Source organism: Notolepis coatsorum (genome assembly GCF_963971535.1).
Source record: "Notolepis coatsorum genome assembly, chromosome: 8".
Lineage (NCBI taxonomy): Eukaryota > Metazoa > Chordata > Actinopteri > Aulopiformes > Paralepididae > Notolepis > Notolepis coatsorum.
The window spans coordinates 56,033,280-56,058,879 of NC_140172.1; the positions used below are offsets into that span (position 1 = coordinate 56,033,280).

The 25,600-nt window shown below is 45.3% G+C and overlaps 1 protein-coding gene across 1 annotated transcript in view; it reads left to right on the forward strand.

The window, feature by feature from the left end:
- LOC311233659 (ryanodine receptor 1-like) overlaps positions 1 to 25,600 on the forward strand; it is a gene marked incomplete at both ends in the record, with an annotated part of 453,326 nt that overhangs the window by 414,301 nt on the left and 13,425 nt on the right. Inside the window, 8 exons of the mRNA XM_084320641.1 lie at positions 7,058 to 7,140; positions 7,732 to 7,897; positions 13,774 to 13,860; positions 17,347 to 17,619; positions 18,418 to 18,548; positions 22,224 to 22,266; positions 23,190 to 23,323; positions 24,424 to 24,484. Coding sequence (XP_084176767.1) covers positions 7,058 to 7,140; positions 7,732 to 7,897; positions 13,774 to 13,860; positions 17,347 to 17,619; positions 18,418 to 18,548; positions 22,224 to 22,266; positions 23,190 to 23,323; positions 24,424 to 24,484 — 978 coding nt within the window. The remainder of the gene's footprint in view (positions 1 to 7,057; positions 7,141 to 7,731; positions 7,898 to 13,773; positions 13,861 to 17,346; positions 17,620 to 18,417; positions 18,549 to 22,223; positions 22,267 to 23,189; positions 23,324 to 24,423; positions 24,485 to 25,600) is intronic.

Here is a 25,600-nt window from a genome sequence, read left to right on the forward strand (position 1 = left end):
TCCCTCTCCTTTTCCCCTTCCATTTCTTCCACCGTGATGCCTCGCCTCTTCAGCTCGCTGTGCGGCTCGGTTGCACTCGTGTAGGTCTTGACTCCAGAGTCCCAGTGGATCCTCATGCTGTAGTCTGGAAGCGGATTCCTTTTATACAGTTGTACTCCCTTCGTTTCTTCGTGACTTCAGGTGCATAGTCATGGTCTATATAGATTGTCTTGTTGCCCATTTGTATCTTTCCCTTCTTCCACGCTTCTCTCAGCACCAGTTCCTTGGTCAGGTATTCCTGGAAGATAACAATAATGTGCCTTGGCGCAGCGCCTTCTGGCGGTCTTGTGGCCTGTGCACGGTGGGCCCCTTGCAGCTTGAATTCTATGTCCGGTGGGAGCGATAGCTCGTTTTTGAGAAACTGTTTATAAACTTTGGAACCGAGTCCCCCTCCCTTCCCTCCTCCATCCCGAATATGCGGATGTTGTTCTTCCTCGCCCTGGATTCCAGGTCCACCAACCTGTACTGTGCGACTCGGTGTTCCTCTAGGCTCGCTCTGAGTGCATCCGACATCTCAACCATCCAGTCCTCCATTTTGTCCACTCGGCTCTCCACCTCGTCCACTCTTTGATTTAGGCTCTGTATCTCAGAGGCGATAGTATCGAGCTTTGCCTTTATGTCTTCGCTAACTCTTCTGAGCTCTTCTTTTAAGTCGGTTCTCAGTTCTTTTATCGCTTCTACTATGCCCACCTGGTCCATGCTCTGCTCGTGTCCCGACTGCACGCTGGCGGCCTGCTGCTGGCTGTTTATGCTAGCGGGAGTGTTAGCTTCGGTATCGGGTCCTTTCGTCGTCTCGTTTTCCGAGTTATTAAATGTTTCTTTCCTTTTTTTTTGGTTCTTACGAGTTAACTCGTTCTTGGCAATTAATGTGTTAAGGGGATGCAGACCAGAAAAATACTTTCATCTTGTTTACATCAGGGTCCTCCATTTTCAATTCATCAAGACATTTATGACATACATGACATACAGATATACAGTACTGTTTCATCAAGACATTTATGACATACAAGACATACAAATATACAAGACATGCTGGGGTCCTACCGAGCTGTTTGGATGCCATTCAAACCTTCACCCATCCCTATGTAGACCTATGTCGTAATTGGGTTGATTACATTATGTTGTCTCTATAATAATATTGGAATTTGGCCGTTTTTTTATGGACTCCAAGTAAACATTAGTAAGTAAAGATTTATTTATAGAAACAAGAAACTAAATGTTTCGCAAACATTGAGGGGAAAAAGCAGTTGCATACAGTAATAACACTTTACAAAAAACACTTAATAACAGAAAATGCCATTCAGATTCCTTTATTAAGCCATTTGTGTAAAAACACATTGGTAATTGTTGCAGCATTACAGTGTATGCATTTTTCATTTCTTTTTTCACAGTAACGACAAACACCAACACAGACACAGGACAAAAAACAGTGCAGTGGAGGATTAATCATTTAAATACATATATATATATAAAGTGTAAAGTGCAGAGTTCCAGTAAGGACTAGTGCAGTGCAGTCAGTGACATTGTGCCAGTGTCACTTGGGGGCAGAGGGGGGGGAGGGACCTGAGGCATTGATCAGCCTGGCGGCTGAGGGGAAGAAGCTCAGTCTGTGACGAGCTTTCACAGCCTTTGGGATCCTCAGCCTTCTCCCAGAGGGGAGCAGGGTGAAGAGGCTGTGACCGGGGTGGGACGGGTTAGCCATGATCTTCCTCGCCCTCTTCAGCGCCCTGGAGTCGTGCAGGGACCTGATGGAGGGCAGGGGACAGCCGATCACCCTCTCCGCGGAGCGAATCACCCGCTGCAGCTTGGCGAGATCTTTTGCCGCTGCAGCGGGGAACCAGGAGATGATGGAGTGGGTGAGGATGGACTCAATGATGGCCGTGTAGAATTGGGCCATCATGTATTTGTTCAACTGCCGGAGGAAGAACATCCTCCCCTGGGCCTTTTTGAGCAGGCCTGTGATGTTGAGCTCCCATTTCAAATCCCGGGAGATGGTCATGCCAAGGAATCGGCATGACTCCACGGAGTGAGTGCCTCCCAGTATAATGGGAGGGGGCAGGGCTGCTTTCCTCCTGAAGTCCACTACCATCTCCACTGTCTTTTGAGCATTGAGCTCCAGGTTGTTGCAACTGCACCAGCTCTGCAGCCTCTCGATCTCCCTCCTGTAGGCCGACTCGTCCCCCTTGGAGATGAGACCCACCAGGGTGGTGTCGTCAGCTAATTTCAGGAGTTTGACCGAGGGGTGGAGAGAGGCACAGCTGTTGGTGTACAGGGAGAACAGTAGTGGGGACAGGACGCAGCCCTGCGGGGAACCGGTGCTGGTGGACCTAGAGCTGGAAATGCTCTTCCCCAGCCTCACCCGCTGAGACCTGTTGGACAGGAAGTCGGTAATCCACCTGCGAGTGGAGGCCGGCACCTGCAGCAGGAATAGCTGGTGCTCCAGGATGGGTGGAAGGATGGTGTTGAAGGCCGAGCTGAAGTCCACATACAAGATCCTGACATAGTTGCCCGCGCAGTCCAGATGTTCCAGCGTATAGTGCAGAGCAGGGCTCTACGCTAACCTTTTTCACTAGGGGCACAGGTGCTCCTAAATGAAAAAATTTAGGAGCACACAAAGAAATTTAGGAGCACCCAAAAATATTTAGGAGCACAGTGAAAATATGTCAAGTAACAGAGTTTTTTCCAAAAATAAATGTATATTTGTACTGTGCGTGCATGTGCAAACGGGAACGGGACACATCTGTGCAATAGCACGTACCACCAAAGTCACTGGCCCACTGTGTGCGTGTGTGTGTATCATCTGTGTGTGCAAACGGGAATGGGACAGACATTTGAACTATTAATTAAGTGATTAATGCCTACTATGGCAAAGTTGTAGCCAACAACTAGGCCTAATAAGAAAGGCAGTGATATTGAACAAAAAGGAGACACTGGCTTTACAACCAGGGCCATCAGTAGAGGGGGGAGCTAGTGTTGCTCTTTTAGAAAAATAATCCTTTCAGGGTTGCCTATTGAAATACTGTACACCTCCAGTACAGTAGTTTGCGTGTCAGGTAGACCATTGATTGACAGTCGATTCTGCCAATTACGACGTCACACCGTTGCACTCTGGCCGTCCGGCGCTGCAGCTGGACCCTATTGCCACACCGCTTGCACTCTGGCCGTCCGGCGCTACAGCTGGACCCATTGCCCACCTCTGCGGTTGATAACGCTAGCCAAGTTAGCTGTACACACATACACAGTGGGCCAGTTGTAGGGGTGTAACAATGCATCGATCCTACTTTGCAATATTTACAAAACATGACATTGTTTTCGAACTCTAGCCACGGGGAAATGTTTAGCCAATTCACGTTAAATTTGTATGTCTTCCCTCCGGCTCCAGTGGGTGTAGCTTCGCTAGCTACAGTGGCTACATTGGGTGTAGCCTCGCTAGCTTGGCCAACTTCGCTAGCATGCTGGCTAGCGTCAGTATCTTGGTTAAGGTTAACGTTAACCATCACCTCTGAGCTGCCTCGCCTGACTTCTCATTCTCCGGTATCTTTCGCGCAAAATAAAAATGAATGGGCTTCGACATGGCTGTATTATTGTTTGACTCAGACAGTGACGCAGCCGCTGATCATTACTTTCGGTTTCCAGTCGCGTGACCACAGGAAACTACTGTGATTGGAACGTTTATGCGGCTGTGAACTGTGGGACTTGTAGTTTTTTAACGATTCTCGCAGCGGAGAAAAAAAGGACGAATGAGAGGCTGTACTCTGCACTCGCTGGCCCCACTCGCACGCCGTGCGAGTACTTGATTTTGCATGTTCGCACGCACATATTTTTAGGGGCATATGCGAGCAATATGGTCGCACTGTAGAGCCCTGCAGAGCCATGTTCACAGCATCCTCTGTGGATCTGTTGGCTCTGTACGCGAACTGCAGCGGGTCCAGCACAGGATCAGTAATGAGCTTCAGGTGGGCCAGGACAAAGCGCTCCAGGACCTTCATGACCACAGAGGTCAGGGCAACAGGTCTGTAGTCATTAAGGCCCGTGACCTTGGCCTTCTTGGGGACGGGGATGATGGTTGAGGCCTTGAAGCATGCTGGGACGTGACACAGCTCCAGAGAGGCATTCAAAATGGTGGTAAACACCGGGGCGAGCTGGTCAGCACAGTGCTTCAGGGCAGAGGGGGAGACAGAGTCCGGGCCGGCCGTCTTCCGGGGATTCTGACTAGAAAACAGCCGTTTCACCTCTCTCACACTGACAGAGAGGGGGGGGGGGGGGGCACTGGGGTGGGGGGATGGAGGTTGTGGCTGAGTGGGTGAAGGAAGAGGGCGGGGGGGGAACCTCTCTCTCAAACCTACAGTAAAATTCATTAAGCTCGTTCGCAAGGGGGAGGCTATCAGGCGCCTGTGGTGACTTCGGCTTATATATATAATGGTCTTGAGGCCTTTCCATACGGAGGAGGAATTCCCCTCAGAGAGCTGCTGCCACAGTTTCTCTGACAAGAGAAGTTTCGCCTCCCTCACCTCTTGGGCGAACTTGTACTTGGCCTGCCTGAACCGATCCACATCTCCACTGAGCCTGGCCACCTCCTTCTCCGACCTCAGCCGCCTGAGTTGGGCTGAAAACCAGGGCTTGTTGTTGTTAAAGATCTTCCTAGTGCGGAGGGGGACACACACCTCCTCACCGAGGCTGATGAATGATGTCACAGTGTCTGTGTAGTCATCCAGGTTGTTTCCAGCCTCAGGCCCCGCCCACTCAACAAAGTCCTAGTCACAGCCTGCCCTCTCCAGCCAGGCGCGGAGACACTCGCATGCCTCACTGGACCACACTCTGAAGCTCCGCACTACAGGTTTTTATTGTTTTAATCTCTGCCTGTAGCGAGGGATCAGGTGGATAAGATGGTGATCACTGTTGCCCAGTGCACAGTATCTTTTAACTTATAAAATATATCTATATTGTTCAAAAGTAATTTAATTTAAACACACTGGGGAAAACTAGCATTGTTCCAGCCAAAATCTTTAAATGAATGAACTATACCGGAAATGCTTTACATTGTCATAAAATATAATATTATTATAACCTAAAACAGCACGCTTCTATCCATCAATGTATGATCACTGCCACCAGTCTAAGCCTATGGAGATGTTCACCTTCTTTGCAGGGCTATAACTTTTTAAATTGTATTGCTAAATTGACATTACTATGGCCCATTCAACATTGATTATCTATCGTTCAGGATGTAGGAACGTTATACTTTTTCATTCATAGATTCTTCCAAAAATACCGTCTAGAAGTACAGTATGTTTTTATCGTTTTCTGCAGTAATTCCTAGAATGTGATATAAACGCATATAGATTATCAACTGCCGTTTATTGCCGATACACGCTATATAAAAAATTTCAACTGTACATGATCCTAAACGTTATGACTCATCATGCGCGGATGAATGGGGGGGGGGGGTCGTTTATAATTCCGTGAACGTCAGTAAATGCTTTATGTAGTATGGGTTGATTTATTGATCAGATGGTTTGTAAATAAAGAAATGTACAATTGCCTTGAAAATAACGTTACTGTCCTCTTACCGTTCGCCGATGAGACTGGAGGAAAAAGATCCCACTTATTTGACGTTGATCGACTAGATCCATTTCCGGTTTGTATGGCGCAATAAACACCCAAATCATATCGATTATTGAGTTATGGCAGCGATCCATATACACGGATGTGTGTCTAGAGTCCCGCAACAATATGTGACTGCCGGACGGATTTCCCAGATGCACCGAGATCACCAGATCCATTTCCGGTTGTAACTCGCCCGATCATCCACCAGGCGGCGGTATTGAAGCGTTGCACTGTTGTGCAGAGTCCCACTGTCTTAGCATTCTGGGTGGCAGAATTATGAATACCATGGCGAAAAAATGAAATATGATCTCAATAACGTTGTACGCCGTACTTTGGCAGAATTCGCATGACCAGCAAACCCGTCGTACGACGTTTTTGGCGGTCAATGTGTTAAATAGGCTGTAATGTAAACAAGTGCATCAAGTATGTATAATGTATTTCTACAATTACCATGCCCATACCTGTACCTTATCGTAACTTATCTTATTATTAGGGCTGTCAGTTTATCGCGTTAATTAGATTAATTAATTACACAGCAAATTATCACGTTATGAAAATTAACTCAAAATTAATTACAAAAAAATATATATATATATTTTAATATTTTTTTATCTCATTCATTCCATAACAACGTAGAATACACATTTACAGACTTTTTTTTTATATGGGCTATTTGCATGTTCTTGGTATCTGATTCTTGGGACATCTATGGATCTCAGGGAATGTATTCCCAGTGTCAGAAATACTGTGTCTGTTACTAGGCTTGAGTAAATTGTAATGAACCAAATGAGAATATCAATAAAATTATTTTATCTTTGACTGTGAATAACACCATGCTAAAATTGACCAGACCTGAAAAATCTAAGCAAATGAATAAATGGAAGATGATTAAACAGAAGGTTTTGTAGATACAGTACTGAATTCTGCCATCCGGACACATGCCATTTGAAATATCATTATAGAATATAGAATATCAGGCCTAAAATGGTTATGCGATTAAAATGCGATTAATTCGATTAATTAATTACAAATCCTGTAATTAATTAGATAAAAAAGAATTATCGCCTGACAGCACTACTTATTATCCATTAATAGGCCTAAATACATTGACAGAGTAGTTCAACCAGATTTAAATCATTCAGATTGGACATTTCAAATCAACCGTTTAAAAGGATGCTAGATTATGTGATCTGATACGGTGTGTGTATCAAACAATAGACTATACAGATCACTCTCCATACATTTAGTATTATGTACATCCAACAACAGCCAGTAGAGTAGACTATACAAATCACTCTCCATACATGTATTACAGTAGACTATTTGAGTATCCATACATAATACTATTTACATCACATATATTGACAATAGACTGTGATAGATGTGTCACTCATATACTGTACATTTGCAGCAACCAGAAGATGCTGAGGCGAGCCAGAAGCCTCCAGAGCCAGTAGCCGTCAAGGCAGTGCCTACAGAAGCAGAGAAAGCTGAGTAAGAGTCTCTCCTTTCTTCTTCCTTTTATTTATTTTTCTTTTATTTATTCAGGGAATGTTCGCTGAACATGCATGCTCTTTTTCTACGTTGATGCCTTGTTTCATACTTCATACAATTCCACACATTCTCACCTGGGAGCTGTTCAGTGCCTAACCAATTTAACTGGTCTAACTGTTTTCAGCACAACTCATCGTCTACACTCACTGCACACACATCCACATATACACACTCACTTTAACAAACACTCACCTTACCACTCACTTTACTCACTTTAGACACTTTAACACACTTTATATTTATCTATTATTAAGAGATTTGCACTACATTCATACCTCATTTTCACCCTACCCTAAGTTTTGTACCTCATCTAATTTCTGCATTGTACCTCACTGTTACTCATTTTACTCTGTATTGTATATTGACTGAACATTCCTTTACTTACTTCTTAATTACCCTTTACTTATTTGTTTACTGTATGTAGCACACTCTCAGGGGCTCATACAGAAACAAGCATTTCATCATAAAGTATTCTGTATTTTATTATGACAAATAATAAACAAACTTGAAACTTGGTCTAACTGTTTTCAGTGCTGAAAATGGAGAGAAAGAAGCGAAAGAGGCCGCAGCCAAAGAGGAGGAGGAGCCAGAGAAGCCAAAGAAGAAGAAGGTAGCCGTCAAAGAGAAGAAACCCACTAGACAGGGAGGAGGATTCCAGATCTGGACGGAGCTCGATGTCCAGAGGAACAAGTTCATGGTGAGAGACCTCTGACTGACACCTGAGGTTTAATTTTTTTTTATTAATTATTAATTATATCCCTGAATGACTATTATGGATCCACCCTGACCACCGCCGTCACATCTGCCACAGCAGCAGGTCCTATATGTGAATGGGATAACTCCCAATAGATTTCATTCTAATCTTTTAAAATTTGCGGTGATTGATTGATTGATTGATTGATTGAAAACGATAGGTTATGTATATAACCTAGTTATATGAGTACTGGCTGAGCGTCCCGCTCTTAAGCCTATCGAGATATACCTCATCTCATGTACCTATTGTACTCCATCACGAATAAAAACCAGTACACCCACACCTGCCGGGTCCCGCCTCTATGGAGGCGTAGCCTATAAGACAGTAGGCATGGTCACCAATACACTCTTCCTCGCCAAAATCTCGTTTCCAGTAAAAGACCCCTCAAGGGGACTCAGGGCCGCTTAAGAGCGGTACGCTCAGCCAGTACTCATATCACTAGGTTATATACATAACCTATCGTTATATATCGTACTTGGCTTATCGCGTCCCGCTCTTAAGCCTATCGAGATATGGGTTAGAGCGGACGCGAGGCCCGACCAATGTACCCCCTGAGGACCCGTAAGCCCACATCAAGGGGTTTGGGGAGTCCTGTCACCCCATCCTTCCTAACGAAGGGGGGGCGCAGTCAACTCCACCGGAGTGCGAGCAAGGAGGAACTAGAACCCCTTGAACACACAGCACAGGCGGAACCACGTGTGACTTAACACACTGTGGCCCATACCCACACACTCCTGCTACCCTACCAAAGGACGGGAAGCAGGAAAGGCCACAGACCCCAGAACCGCCTGGGAGACAGAACCCCCGGTCTTGTCCATGAGGTAAAACCTTACAAAGGGGCCCGGGGAGGACCATGAAGCTGCAGCACAGATGTCCTCCACCGAAGCCCCACCCAGGAGAGCGGCAGAGGCAGCCACCCCACGAGTGGAGTGCGCCCTGACGCCCCCAGGGGGATCCTGCCCAGCCAACGTGTAGCAGAGGGCAATGCCCTCGCACAACCAATGGGACAGGCGCTGTTTCGACAGTGCCTTCCCGGCACGAGAACCACCGTGACAGACAAAAAGCTGGTCGGTAACCCTGAAGTCCTGAGTACGGCTGAGGTAAATTCCCAAAGCACGGACCGGACATGACAGGTGAAGGCCCGCATCTAACTCACTAGTGTGAGGAGGAGGACGAAACGCCTGAACCACAATATCCCGGGAGCGGAAGGAACTCCGGATATTCTTAGGCATGAAAGCAAGATTAGGTCGCAGAGTGGCACCGCAATCGGCCCGAAAAGACAGGCACTCTGGACGTACCGAAAGAGCACAGAGCTCACTCACGCATTTAGCGGAGGTGACAGCCAGCAGGAACGCGGTCTTGAAGGACAGCTGTCCCAACGGCGCCTGCTCGAGCGGCTCAAACGGGGCCAAGGACAACCGACCGAGGACCAATTGAAGATCGTTCCACCGGCTTGACGCGTCGAGCGCCAAGCAGGAAACGCTTCACAAGAGGGTGGCTGAACAAGACAGTCCCCTCAAACCCCTCATGATAGGAGGATATAGCCGCCGCATATACCCTCACCGTCGAAGCCGACAGTCTACCAAGGAGAGACTGGAGATAACTCAGGACAGCATCCAGGGGGCAGGAGACTGGGTCCCAGCCCCCCGCCTTACACCACTCTTGGAACATACGCCATCTGCCCGCGTAAAGCGCGACAGTGGAGGGAGCATGTGCATTCCGGATGGTATCAACCACAGAAGGGTCCATCCTCTCCAGACTCACCCTCCCACCAGCCACACCAACAGGCTGGTTGGTGGGGGGGATGATCTGCTCGACTGACCCGAGAACCACAAGGGGCACTTGTGAGAGTGTCGGCTCGCAAACGGATCTACCGAGGCCTCCCCGAACCGATCCCAGATCTGTCTGACTATGTCGGGGCGGAGTTCCCACCCGTCGCGACGAGGACCGCCCCGAGACATCATATCCGCGCCCATATTCTCTGCACCAGGAATGTGGAGCGCCCTCAGACTGCGTAGCCTGCGAGATGCCCATAGCCAAAGTTCGACCGCCGCCCGGTGCAGGTGGATGGAACGAGTACCACCCTGCCTGTTGATATACGCCGCTGCCGTCACACTGTCTGTCCTGACCAAAATGTGCTCGCCTACCACCAGGTGGTCGAACCGTTTGAGGACCAGGAGGACCGCCTTCAATTCCAACACATTGATGTGCGGGGCAGATGGGCCAGCATGAACCGCCGTCCAGCTGCCCCCCACTGCGTGGGTCCGACACGTCCCTCCCCAACCCGTGAGAGAGGCATCGGTGAAGACCGCAACGTGTGAGCGCCTGCTGCCCATGGGGACCCAGCCTCCTCCAATGGGCGAGATCTTCCCATATCGACAAAGGAACCGTCAACCGTTTCCATTTGTCCCTCACCGGATCTATTCTCATAGAGAAAAACCACCTCTGTATCCTCCTCATGAAGAGGAGGCCAAGAGGAACCACCGTGTGAGCAGATGCCATCATACCGAGCAGACGCATCACTTTCAGCGCCGTGACCGTCCCTCCCAGACGGAAACCCCTGAGCGCGCGAATGATAGACACCCGGCGCTGCTCCGAGAGGGTTACAATCATGGGCCTCGACCTCAACGTCAAGCCCAAGTACTCCACCTGTTGACTGGGAAGAGGTGTACTCTTCTTCCAATTCACAGCAAAACCCAGCCTGGTGAGGAATTCCACCACCAGCCTGGTATGAAACCTGGCAACCTCCTCCGAACGACTGAGGAGTAGAATGTCGTCGAGATAGAATAGAACCCGTATCCCCCGACGACGTAGAGGCTCCAGTGCAGTCGCCACGCTCTTGGTGAATGTGCGGGGAGCCAGAGAATAGCCAAACGGCATCCTCTGGTACTCGTACGCTACGCCCTGAAACAGGAACCGTAGGAACTTCCTGTGAGGAGGGAAAATCGGGATGTGAAAATACACATCCTTCAGGTCTATGGAGGTGAACCAGTCTCCCCTTCTGACAGCAAGCAGAAGGAGTTTGACGGTCAACATCCTGAACGGTCTTGCTACAATCATACGCGGACAGATCCAGTATAGGTCTGACCCCCCCTGTTTTCTTGGGTACCAGAAAATAACGGGAGTAGACGCCTGACATCGCGTCCTCTCTCGGAACCACGACGACGGCCTGCTTCGCCAACAGAGATTGGATCTCGTCGACCAGGGCTGTCACTGCTTCTGACCCTGACAATAGGGTCAGCACCAAACCTGAGAACGGAGGGTGGGGTTGTGCGAACTGCAACACAAGCCCCTCCCTCAATGTTCTCTCTATCCACCCCTCCAAACGGCATTCTTGTCGCCATATGTGAAAATAATCCCACAGCGCACCCGCCGTCAACTGACGCTGGGCCGCAAGGAACAGTAGATAGTTGGCCCGGTCCCTCCCGCTGTGCGACGCACCCAAGGGGGGACCCCGACAGAAAGGGCCGGTTTGATACGGGAGAAGCTGTCATCAAACTGGTTGACACACACCCCCCCTTGAACACCCCTCTAGCACATGCTGAGGAGTCGTTCCGCAGCTAGACACGCAAGGCATGAGGACCCCATGGGCTCCTACACGCCGAAGCCCTGCAGTGATATTGCTACCACCCAAATCACGCTCGCCTCTGCTTCGCAGACCACTGCCGCTCTCACGGGAGTGGGAGGCATCAGCGCGATACCCCGCCTGGCGAAGGCGAGGCCGGGGTAACCCTTGCTGTGCGTTCAACAGAAGAGGCCTCGAGTCCCCCTGCTGACCACCGTAGCTAGTGGCAGCTGTAACACCAGGCTCATCCATCACACAACGTGTGGTGCAGGAGCCACGTGACAGCACAACATTCTCACGGACAGACCCAGGCTCAGCCATCAACTGGGTGTCAGCCCCTGTTCCCATGAGAAGTGAAGAATGGGGCCGCATGCGCTTCAAAGAAGGTTCGCGGCCCGCAGCCAAAGGAGAACGATCAGAGCCCCGCTTCCGTGGGTAACAGAGAGAGGATTGAACGGGGAGCGGGCTGCTTGCGGCAAAGTGACGACGGCTTGTTTTATCCAAACCGAATTCACCCAAAATGGCCGATCCCTCGGCCGCCAAGGCTGTCGGCCTTGTGGAACCCCGTTGACTCTCAGCCCAGGGCACCACTGGCGGGGGAAACATGGCCGCCTGTCGAGGATCTCGCCACAGTCGTTGACGAGACCGTGCTCCCACCTCTGGCTGCACAGCGTGAGGCGGTGTAGGACCCAGATCAACAACCGTCTGCGCCTTCACAGAATGACCAAAAAGCCTTTCCGTGGAAAAAGGAGTCGTGAGGAGAGAAAACCTATCCTCTTCCCCAAGAGGAGAGTGCTCCAACCAAACATGCCTAACAACAAACGTTGATAGCATCCTAATCCTCCCCGCAGTTATAGCTTGCGACTGAGTCAAGATCTCTATAACACCACAAACATGCAACATGTTTACAATGTCGGCTGGACCCATAGCCCTACTACCCGACGCCAATGTGGATAGGAAACTAGCCAGCTGAGCCATAACACTGGCCGCCGCTACAAACCATCCTGCAGCAGTATACTACTCATTCGTCCATACTGCCACCCTCCGAGCCGATGCGCTCTCAAGCATCGGCCGGGTGGGACATCGTTCATCCCCGCCGGGGCACAGGAACAAAGCTACCTGGCTACGTAGCCACGGTACACCCGGCCTGCACCCAGTTGTTAGCCCGTTTACCCGTAAAAAAGGTAAATAGGACTCAGCGAAACCCCCCATATTAGCAACCGATCAATGAAGCGGGCAAGAGGAGGGAAAAGCGGAATTGTCCCGCGGCGGGGATCATTAGAACAACGACCTATTTAGCAGTAGTAGCATTAGTAGCATTAGCGTTAGCAGCGTGCTCCAGGATTGCCAGGAAAACGTCCACTGCAGTGGAACGTTCACCAAGCCACCCCGGCCCTGGCGCCGAAACATACTCCACAGCATTACCAATACCAACATTGATGCCTGATGACACAGGGCCTACCTTTGTACAAGCCGGCTCGATAGCCAAACCTTGTACGCTGCCCCTTGGTCTGCTGCCGTCAGACGAGGAAACATCAACACAGGCCCGACGTGTCGCTAAAACATCCCTCGTAGATGCCAGGGGTAAGCAAACCTCCGGTAAGCTTTCAACATTACGTAATTTCTCTAATCTTTTCATAACAACTAGTTACATAAGGTGCACTGCATCCGCTATGATGGAAACGAAAATAGAGGAAGAGTGTATTGGTGACCATGCCTACTGTCTTATAGGCTACGCCTCCATAGAGGCGGGACCCGGCAGGTGTGGGTGTACTGGTTTTTATTCGTGATGGAGTACAATAGGTACATGAGATGAGGTATATCTCGATAGGCTTAAGAGCGGGACGCGATAAGCCAAGTACGATATATAACTGTATTAACAGATTGCAGAATGTATACAATACAATACAGTACGGCTCAATACAAACTACTGCTAAGAGGATGCAGACCAGAAAAATACTTTCGTCTTGTTTACATAAGGGTCCTACATTTTCAATTCATCAAGACATTTATGACATACACGACATACAGTATTGTGTAAGAAAAAGAGATCATAAAAAAATATACATCTGATATTGTATAATTTATTGTATATATTCAACTATTGCTGATGCAATCAGTCCCATTACATTTGTAGACATACAGTAAGTATAAAAAATTAATCTAATCAACCCGAAGCTTGTTTTATGATGCTTATGATTTTCAGACCCCTTCATTCTCACTATCTGTGTTTTTGTTCGTTTTGTTTTCTCAGAATTATCTTTCTAGAAATTTCTACAATCTTCGTTTCCTGGCTCTGTTCCTTGCGTTTGCCCTGAACTTCATCCTGCTGTTCTACAGGGTAAAGAATGTCTCTCATGTTTCAATAATTTCAATTCATATTATTATTATATTATTGTGGCTGGTTGTGATGTATTATTATTATTATTATTATTATTATTATTATTATTATTATTATTATTATTATTATTATTATTATTATTATTATTATTATTATTATTATTATTATTATTATTATTATTATTATTATTGTGGTTGGTTGTGATGTATTATTATTATTATATTATTGTGGCTGGTTATGATGTTTTTCCACTGTATTTTTCTTTTGTCATGTCGATGTGATTTTTTTATCATCCAATCACGCGTTGGCACCCTTTGAGTGATGGGTCTGGATGCTACCAATTTGGACTTTGCTGGCATTTTGATGTGAAACAGACAACATCCCTGGGTGGTCAGGCTTGCATTGTGGTCATAATCCTGCATAGTCTGGATGTACAGTATGTCTTGTCTTTTAGGTCAACCTGGGTTGTATACTGTACATCAGACCGGCAAATCCGGTTACTTTGGCTTTTACTGTGGCCGCGCCTACTTTTGGTGGAAACACACATTGGGTCTCATTCTCCAACTCTTTTTCAAAGAGTTCTCTTGGAAGACTTATCTTGGAACCGACTGAGACAGAATCAATGACAAGTTCACTCTGAGTCCTGAACGTGCTGGTAATATGTCTTAAGGGGCTGAAACGGTCACAGCTGTGATATGATCTGATATCTGCTTGGAGAATGGCATTCTGTCTTAAACTCGAAAGCGCGTTCCCATTCAGGTCATTTGCATATAAAACAATGCCTCCAGAGCCCCTTATAAGGCAAAGTAATGACGCAACTGTGTGGAAATGGATGCGGAAGTGCCTTGCGAGTCTTGCGCGACCCATCGAAATGAGATTAGATTAATGTATTGTCATCATATACAGCTCGTGGTACACCTGCCGCACCGCACGCACACACACACACACACACACACACACACACACACACACACACGTGCGCAGTATACTGTAGCCTACGGCGTAATGAATGAACGCAGTATAGGCTTATTATTTCATTAATGCCTACGGCGTAATGAATGAACGCAGTATAGGCTTATTCCATTAATACCTTTTTTTTTTTTTTCCACTTTTTCTCCCATTTTCTATATTTTCTCCTATCCCAATTTCGTATCATCCAATTCAACCCTCCCCTGTCATGAATGCTGTTTCTTGCCTCCCACAAGCCGGCTGCAATGTGGACTAAGTCATACATAGCACAAGTCCCCTCCGGTACTTGAGGTAACAGCAGTTGCATCTTTTCACCTGCGCAGCTCGATCTCTCAGTGGCGAGGAGTAACGCGTGGGAGGCTCACACTGCCCCCGACACTTCCTGATTCTACTGCGCAGGCGCACCAACCGACCTGTAGGAGTCACTGTCCACAACGCCCGATCCCCACCCATCAGTTTCCCACCCCCTAATATGGCCAATGTGTATTAGTACGGACGACCAGCTAAACTGAAAGCAATGTGGAGCGCTGGGATCGAACAGGCGATCCCAGCGTCTCCGCATTCGTGGCGAGTGCCTTGCCCACTACGCCACGTAGCCGCCCTTTATTCCATTAATACCTACGGCGTAATGAATGAATGCAGTATAGGCTTATTATTCCATTAATGACTTGTTGCATTAGGATTTAGTAGATACTATATGCTCTGCCCTACGTACAGTATAGGTACAGTCTGTACTTATACTGTACGTAGGGCAGAGGCATAGCATATATAGTATCTACTAAATCCTAATGAAACAAGTAACTAGAATATATTAAGCCTATACTGTTCATTAGACATGTAGGCCATACTGGCACACACAACACTTGTTATGGAATATTAATGCAGTCTATTTCCATGCGATTAGTTTTAGTTCTTATTTATTTATTTATCCACTGTCATTTCAGTGTTGGTGTATAGGCTATATAGTGTATTTCAATATAAGTTTAATTGATGAATGATATATTCGAAGGAATGCAGGTTTATAGCTATATCAACCCCCTCCAATGTACAGTAAATGACCAAGTATGGTTTTGTCAATATTCCAATGTACAGTTTTGCTTGTTCAGTTTCAATCAATCAATCAATCAATCAATCAATCAATCAATCAAACAAAGGTCTGTCCCATTGTATACCAATCAATGGGATATATTGCATGTTGACCTGCATTATTTCAAATGTATATAATTAATCATTAAAACAGATGTGTAACAAATAAGAAATACAAATTCCACAGAAGGCATTAAATAATAATTATTTTCAATCATTTCACAATAATTGCATAATTGTGTTTGAATATCTGAGTAATTAAAGTAATTATACATTTGTCCAAAATAGCTGGTTCAGATATGGTTAAGCAGCTGCCCTGTGATCAGATGAATCCATATTATTTATTTTTCCGACATCAAATGCGTAATTTCTTATCGTACAAATATTGTCATATTTATTTTAATTATGATTAAGTAATTAATTCCAAGGAGGCCTGTAGCGTTAACATGAAGGAATCACTATGAGAACACAGTCTGTAAAGTTAACTCGCGCTACCAGCCCTAATATGTCTTAAATGGGCAGAAATCTGCCTAAGAGGAAATCTTTTGTCGTAAATCCGTTCGGGAATGAGACCCATTGTATTTAGCCTATTAGCCTGTCTGCAGAATGTTTACATTGTTGTTTTCTTAGTGCATCATGTTCGGTCAAGCAGTTACTTTCCAACACTGGCCACCATTGAGTGTTCGCACCATGGTGAAAAGTTAGGTTTGATCTGTTTTCAGTCATCTCCATGATATTTCCTCTTTTCCCTACCTGGACATTTAATATTACGCTCATGAATCTCCAAGTAACCTACAGCTAAGAGGTAATGATTGATGATACCCCCATCTAGGGGTATTTCTGGGCAACGATTGTCTTCAGTGTGATTCCATGTGTTTTGTCCTAAAGTTTAGTCCTAGTTTATAAAACACCATCTAATCCCTCTTTATTCCCCCTGTTGTTTTCCCCCCAAATGACGTGGCATGACCAAAATAGAGGCGTGATCATTAGAATTCTGATGTATGCTCTCCACCAGCTGGCTTCTAGGGCCAGTCCAAGAGATAGGGAGTACCCTTGTTTATTTCAGTAGATCTGAATTGTGTGAAGCTAGATGACCTGATCATATTGCTGAGTTGTAATCGTCTTTATCCAATTAATAAACAACAGACCCAAGTTAATTCTAGCAAGTGCCAGTGGTATTCAGACCTCAATGTGCCCTAGCGTGATTGGATAATAAGAATTCTAAATTAGTTTACAACAGGTGTTTCCAAAAGTGTCGTTATAGATGGGTTCTTGAATAAAGTGCAGATAGGGAAGCTACAGAGAGCGGACCTTCCTCTGTTCTTCATCACACTCTATTGTATAAAAACCTACAAGGACATTGGATGTGCGATCACTGTGTATTTTTGTTGTTTCCAAAATTGTTCAATAAACTAAACATGCTCTTGCCAGGTGTCAGACGGCCGACACACCGACAACGAGGAGGTGGAAGGTTCTGGAATGTTTGAAGATGTCGGCATGTTTGAAGGCTCCGGGTTGTTCGAGGGTTCGGGAGAGGAGGCAGAGGGATCTGGAATGTCCGACGAGGAGGAAGAGGAGGACGATGTACCCGTGTACTTCTTCCTAGAGGAGAGCACAGGCTACATGCAGCCCACCATGTCCTTCCTCTCCATCCTGCACACGGTCATCTCCTTCATCTGCATCATCGGATACAATTGTCTGAAGGTACAGTACATGTGATAAACACCATGATTTTGACACCCTGCCTTTTTTGTGGAATATTCTGACAATGGGGAAGCATCGTGTTTTACGCTGACAAAAAGCCTGGAGCTAGTTATAATAACATGCTTGCTAAAACATGTAAAATAAATATATAAGCTTAATTTTTTTTACTATTGAGTGTCAGGGTCCCACAGTTTTCTCATTCTTTCTGCTGACGCCTTGGTAAAGTGCAACCCAGCACACAGGCGGATATCTCACCGTCCGGGGTATTCTGCTCAGCCTCAGCCTGCCAGCCAAGGGCAGATATGCCATATCGCGTTCAAGCCAAAGATGCATCCTATTCATTAAAAGGAAGCTCTAACACGTGAAGGATTAATACATTGAATGAGATCCACCACCAAGGGTTGTGTTGGAAGTTGGTCTGAATAAGACAACTCGCTAATACTTAACTTCATTTATTAAAGAACCCGGTGGAGGATACAAACAACATGTCTCTCATGACAGGCATACCGATCCCCAGCTCCCACGCATGCATATTTTATACCCACCCTGTTACTCTTAGATTCAAGATTCAAGAGTTTATTCATCACATACATACCAGGGCATACATTTTAACTACGGGATCAGTGATAGGTCAACATAGACCATTGTGAACAGTGTGACTGATCTACAGGTTGGTATTAGGGTTGTGAACAAAATGTATGGTAGCTCAAACAAGGCATTTGTCCAAGGTTTTCAGTTGATTGCTCTAATGCCCTATATACTACAACTATACAGAAGCTGGTTTTGATTTGTCTTCAGATCCCACTGGTGATATTTAAGAGGGAGAAGGAGCTAGCTAGGAAACTGGAATTTGACGGCCTCTATATCACAGAGCAGCCTGAAGATGATGACATCAAAGGCCAGTGGGACCGACTGGTCCTCCCCACACCGTGAGTCTGACGCTGTATTACACATGCACAGAAGAAATCAAAAAAAGGTTGCTGCTAGCACATCTAGGAGCACTCGCCATTGACTTGTATGAGAACATTTGGTAACACTTGGCCATTACAAGGCATTATAAGGTATCATGATCGTATTATAATCCCATTTATCCCTTGTGAATCTGGCATGTACTAATGACAAACACAGATGGGGTACAAGGTATTTATTGACAACAAGCAGAGGGCAGGGGCGGACTGGGACACAAATTCAGCCCGGGACATTCAGACGCACCAGCCCACGCACCGACCCCGAAACCGGCCCACACAACGGCCGTTATGAAACACTCGTCCAGTATTAAACAACCCAAGGCTGTGGCTAAGGAGTCAACATCAGGGAGACCAAATCTACACCCCGCCCCTAGATGTGCACTCGTGCACAGTGCACACACACACACACACACACACACACACACACACACACACACACACACACACACATATACCGTTACTTCCTGTCATTGGCATATGTTTTCTTTTTTTTACTAACATCTTAGTGCCTCATTAGCCTAGGGATTAAGGATACGTGAAGTATTAACTACACCATAATAATATTGAGGTTTTGATCCATAGAAATGTCTGTGCTACACAATTTCAGTTAGATTCGATTTATTGTCCTTTAATTTTGCACTCATGACATTAGTTGCTTGCCGTTTAATCAACATCGAAAGACCCCCCACTTCCTCCCAGACACCCATTCCAAGAGCCTGTTCGCTTTCCAGGTCTCTCTCTCTCTCTCTCTCTCTCTCTCTCTCTCTCTCTCTCTCTCTCTCTCTCTCTCTCTCTCTCTCTCTCTCTCTCTCTCTCTCTCTCTCTCTCTCTCTCTCTCTCTCTCTCTCTCTCTCTCTGTGTGTGTATCTCTCTCTCTCTGTGTGTCTCTCTCTCTGTGTGTGTGTCTCTCTCTGTGTATGTGTGTCTCTCTGTGTGTGTGTGTCTCTCTCTCTCTCTCCTCTCTCTCTCTCTCTCTCTCTCTCTCTCTCTCTGTGTGTGTCTCTCTCTCTCTCATGCTCTCTCTCTCTCGCTCTCTCTCTCTTTGTCTCTCTCTCTCTGTGTGTGTCTTTCTGTCTCTGTCTCTGTGTCTGTCTCTGTGTCTGTCTGTCACTCTCTCTGTCTCTCCCCCAATTAAACTGTCCTACTCTACCTCACCAGCATGTTTCGCAGCAAGTCACTTGTTCCTTCCTCTACTAAACAGGTCTGTAATTTTCAAATATTGTTCTGCGTCTTTGTATACAGTGTATCAAAAATCTGACAACTGAAATGTTCCCAGATGTTAGATTACTGCTTCCCTCGGCTGATCAGCTCTTCCACCTTAGAGCTATATCTCCAGGCAGCCTCACGTTGTTCACTAAGCACAACATTTGACGACACAGAAGCGAATCTTCATTCAAACAGCAATGGCAGGCAGCTCGCACAGTAGAAGCAATCGTCTGTGTTATCTGATTTGGAGAGTATTCCTTCATTAAAAGGACAACAAAAAACGTCTCTGAAGGCTTATATTGTCAGAGAATAGGCTACGGTGTCAGAGAATTAGGCTACGCGGTATGCTCCAAATGGCATTGAGTTTCTCTCGTTCGATGTCACGGATGGGCTAGGGGACACAAATTCAGCCTGAGACGTTCAGAGTCACTCCGGCCCGCACGCACACACGCACACACACTATTGTCACCTACTGTATGTATGTCGTTGCGCTCTGGGTAGTGTATCTGTAGTAGAGCGCTGTGTAGGCTACATCATCTGGACGGACTGTTTCTGTGTGAGCAAGCATGCGTACTATGGAATTTAATCCTGTCGGCGCCACTTGCCGGCCCACACACCGGCACACACACCGGCCCACACACCGGCCCACACACTGACCCACACACCAGCCCACACACCGGCCCACACTCCGGCCCACACACCAGCCCACATTCTGGCCCACACTCTGGCCCACACACTGGCCCACACACCGGCCCACACACTGGCCCACATACCGGCCCACATTAGTGGCCCACACACCGACTCACACACTGGCCCACACACCAACTCACACACTGGCCCACACACCGGCCCACACACCAGCCCACATACCGGCCCACATTAGTGGCCCACACACCAGCCCACATACCGGCCCACATTAGTGGCCCACACACCGACTCACACTGGCCCACACCGGCCCGCCGTACAGACCATGTAGCCTGGGAGATGACTGAAATCACTGCAAGAGCTAGTAGGCTATTTTTAAGCATCTTTCTGTGGCCATTTTCATTTTTACATCAAACTTTTTCAGCCCTACCCAACCAAAGTAGGCCGATCGGAGTGGAGTAAATGGGCCAGTCGAACCCCCCCCCCCCCCCCCCCCCCCCCCCCCCCCATCCAAAAAATAATAATAATTTTGTATTGGACCACCCCACTTTACTTCCGGCTCATCGGGATATGTCCCCATGGCCAGTCCAGGCCTGGCAGAGGGACCTATATACTTGCCTTACTGGCGGTTTGGCGTGGATGTACAGGGTACACACTTGGCTAGGTGGGATAGATAGGGAATCAGCGCATTGTGCGTAAGTGGTTGTGACCACCTCTGATCGACACCAGTGGTGTCGAGTGGCCAGCAAGGAGCAGGGACAGGGTAAACACCCCCAAACGTGACTTGTTGGTCTGGCCCATGGGAAGAGAGTTGTTTTTAGAAAAAAATTATAGAATATAATAAACCTAATCTAAGTCCTAGTGGGCGAGATTGTCTAATTTCTCATGATATTTGATTATGTATAGGGGTACAGTGCTGATTAGGGATGTCCGATATTATCGGTCTTACCGATATTATCGGCTGATATTGGCATTAAAATGTAATATTGGAAATTATCTGTATCGGTTTTCAAAAAAGTAAATATTTTTTTATTTAATTTTTTATTTAACCTTTATTTACCCAGGCAAGCAAGTAAGAACTAATTCTTATTTTATTTATTGTCAAAAGTATGCATAATGTTGTGTTAATTCCACGACAATAGATACTGTATGTAATGTTAATTAGCTGAAATTATTCAGTTTTTTTTGGGGGGTGTAGGATATATCAATAGTAGGAATTGAGTCAAATGACTTACTCACTCTGTGGGTCCGGTTAATAACAAGGTTTATTAGCCAGATAGATCAAATATATACAAGGTAGTTAGAGAGAATGGTTGAGGCTTCCGCCCATGCAGGTAATCAGCTGAAATTGCCCAGGTAGAGAAGAACGAATCTTGTGAGGAGGGGGTCTTTATAGTGTGAAGGGGGATGGGGGGACTCAGGAGAGGGGACAAAGGAGAAGGGGGGGGGGGGGGGGGGGGGGTGTCTTTACATGATAGTTAGGGGCTCCTCACAATATATTATTCCACAGGGGAAACCCTGCATATATCGGTATCGGTTGATATCGGTATCGGAAATTAAGAGTTGGACAATATCGGTATATCGGATATCTGTAAAAAAGCCAATATCGAACATCCCTAGTGCTGATGCTTGTGGAATACACTGATACATAATAACAGCTATTTATTAGTGCGGTTTTCACTTGTACAAGCAGAGGCATGTTGTGTGTAATTTATACAAACAAACACACAACGAGAGACACAGAATATTTAGATTTTTAAATTAAGCCTCATTTTCTATTCGCAGATCTTTTCCAAACAACTACTGGGACAAGTTTGTCAAGCGAAAGGTATGTTAGCTTCTGTCACGTCTTTGTATATTTAAATGGTAAATGGACTGAATTCATATACCACTTTTTTACAATTTATGTCTCACATTCACCCATTCACTCACACATTCACACACTGACGGTGGAGGCAACCATGCAAGGTGCCAACCTGCTCATCAGGAGCAGTTAGGGGTTAAGTGTCTTGCTGAAGGACACTTTGACATGCTGCTGGGAGGAGCAGAAATCTAACCGGTACCTTCCGATTACCCGACGGCAACTTAAACCTGCATCATGTAACATTACCATGATCAAATATTCTTTAGACTTTGATTTTGACTCTGAAGAAGACAAAGTGTGTCGCAACGTTAGTCGTTTGCACCGTATTAATAAAATATGAAAGTGAATCGTAGGGGTGGGAATCACCAGAGGCCCCACAATACAATATTATTGCGATACAACAGTAACAATATTGTAATATCATAATATTGCTATATATTGCGATTTTACCTTTTTTTAACTGCAAATTATGTCCCCAACAGAAAATGTATCTGCAACGCAAAATATAGCGATATTTCGCTCTATACATTTTTTCCCCACCCTTAGTGAATTGTGTGCTCCAGTATCTTTGGGTTCAGTCACTGAGAAGTGGCTCATAAAACTGTATACATATATACATAAGTAAGTACACTTTAAAACATAAGTCGTACTCATTACTTAAGTACAAGTTACTCATTAAAAGTGTACTATTTTGGTAAGCAAGGGTAACCAAAAGTACACAACTTTAGTATACTTTATGAATACATCAAAATTATACAAAGTCTACATTCAGAAAATATATTTAGGTATACTTTTTATGTTTACTGGGGTAGGACAACCTTCACATTTCTTTTTTAAAGCTGACTGAAACAAAGTGATTTGACTGGAACGTTGATGTCTTTGTTCAGGTTCTTGATAAGTATGGAGATATCTACGGCAGGGAGAGGATCGCAGAGCTCCTGGGAGTGGATCTGGCCTCCCTGGACGTGAGTCAGCAGCACGAGAAGAAACAAGAGGACCTAGACAACTCCATGGTCACATGGTATAAGAACCACGTTTTTCCACGCTGTCCTGAAGAAATCGTATATAAAATGAACAAAATTATGTTAAAATTGTGTATTTTATGGAGGACCAAATGTGTCGAAGAAGTTTGTTTAGCTAAATAAATTGTTATCAGGCCTGTAATGTAATAAACTAGCAATAAAATAAGAAGTTATTGTTTTATGGGTAAAAAAGGGTTACCTAAAAGAAGACAAAATACACTAAATTTAATAATAATAAAGTGTTTTGAACGTACAGATAGTTTTTAGCAGTAAAGACTAAATTAAAAATAACAGACAGTCATTGATTGCAAAGGATTTTATTTAAGTTTATGTTTATCCTATTACTTTTTGTCTCCTAAAATGGGGGTACAATGTATAAAAATTGCTACAATTCCTACATGGTTCACCTGATATGGATGTAAACACACTCACATTAAAGCTGAATGATATTTGAGGAAGAAAAATATATAAATATTAGTGCTGTCAGGCGATTAAAAAAATGAATCTAATTAATTACAGGATTTGTAATTAATTAATCTAATTAATCACATTTTAATCGCATAACCATTTTAGGCCTGATATTCTATATTCTATAATCATATTTCAAATGGCATGTGTCCGGATGGCAGAATTCAGTACTGTATCTACAAAACCTTCTGTTTAATCATCTTCCATTTATTAATTTGCTTAGATTTTTCAGGTCTGGACAATTTTAGCATGGTGTTATTCACAGTCAAAATAAAAATAATTTAATTGATATTCTCATTTGGTTCATTACAATTTACTCAAGCCTAGTAACAGACAGTATTTCTGACACTGGGAATACATTCCCTGAGATCCATAGATGTCCCTAGAATCAGATACCAAGAACATGCAAATGGACCATATTAAAAAGAAATCTGTAAATGTGTATTCTACGTACTTATGGAATGAATGACATTAAAAAAATTAAATTAAAAAAATAAAATAAAAATTGTAAATAATTTTTTTGTGAATTTTCATAACGCGCTAATTTGCTGTGTAATTAATTAATCTAATGAACGCGATAAACTGACAGCCCCAATAAATATGTTTTTATATGTTTTCTACTCCCCACCAGGTTTACCGCCATCGACATCAAGTACCAGATCTGGAAGTTTGGTGTTGTGTTCACAGACGGGGTAAGTCAGAACAAATACAACGTTACAAATATAATAAATCTCTAATTATTTAAACAACAATAAATGTATATACAGTATACAATATATCAGAGTTGACTCAAGTCACAAATATGATGATGATGTTGTTTGTGGTGATGATGATGATGGTAATGATGATGATGAAAGAAATTAGGCTTCAGAACTGGCTTCTCTCATTACGGACTTGAACTCATACTGAAATGTTATCCTATAGAGAGGCCAAATCCCTCCCCTTCCACTAACCACCATGATACCCTATAGAGGCCAAGTCCCTCCCCTTCCACTAACCACCATGATACCCTATAGAGAGGCCAAGTCCCTCCCCTTCCACTAACCACCATGATACCCTATAGAGAGGCCAAGTCCCTCCCCTTCCACTAACCACCATGATACCCTATAGTATAGAAAGTCCAAATCCCTCCCCTTCCATTAACCACATGATACCCTATAGAGAGGCCAAGTCCCTCCCCTTCCACTAACCACATGATACCCTATAGAGAGGCCAAGTCCCTCCCCTTCCACTAACCACATGATACCCTATAGAGAGGCCAAGTCCCTCCCCTTACACTAACCACCATGATACCCTATAGAGAGGCCAAGTCTCTCCCCTTCCACTAACCACATGATACCCTATAGAGAGGCCAAGTCCCTCCCCTTCCACTAATCACATGATACCCTATAGAGAGGCCAAGTCCCTCCCCTTCCACTAATCACATTATACCCTATAGAGAGGCCAAGTCCCTCCCCTTACACTAACCACCATGATACCCTATAGAGAGGCCAAGTCTCTCCCCTTCCACTAACCACATGATACCCTATAGAGAGGCCAAGTCCCTCCCCTTCCACTAATCACATGATGAGCCACAGCGATTTTGGCTGAAATTCTGAATGGCTCGTTTCAAGAGGGAGGGTTTTTGTCACAGGTGAACTGCAGAAAAGGCACAGTGCACATATTTAAAATGTTCTCTGTTGTAAAAACTATGTAAAACACATGAAAAGGCCATTTTCACAATAGGTCCCCTTTAAGACATCATCTGTTGGCTGCTTCCAATGTTATGTTGGCCATGAGAAACGATTTTCCTTTCCATCCTTCATTAA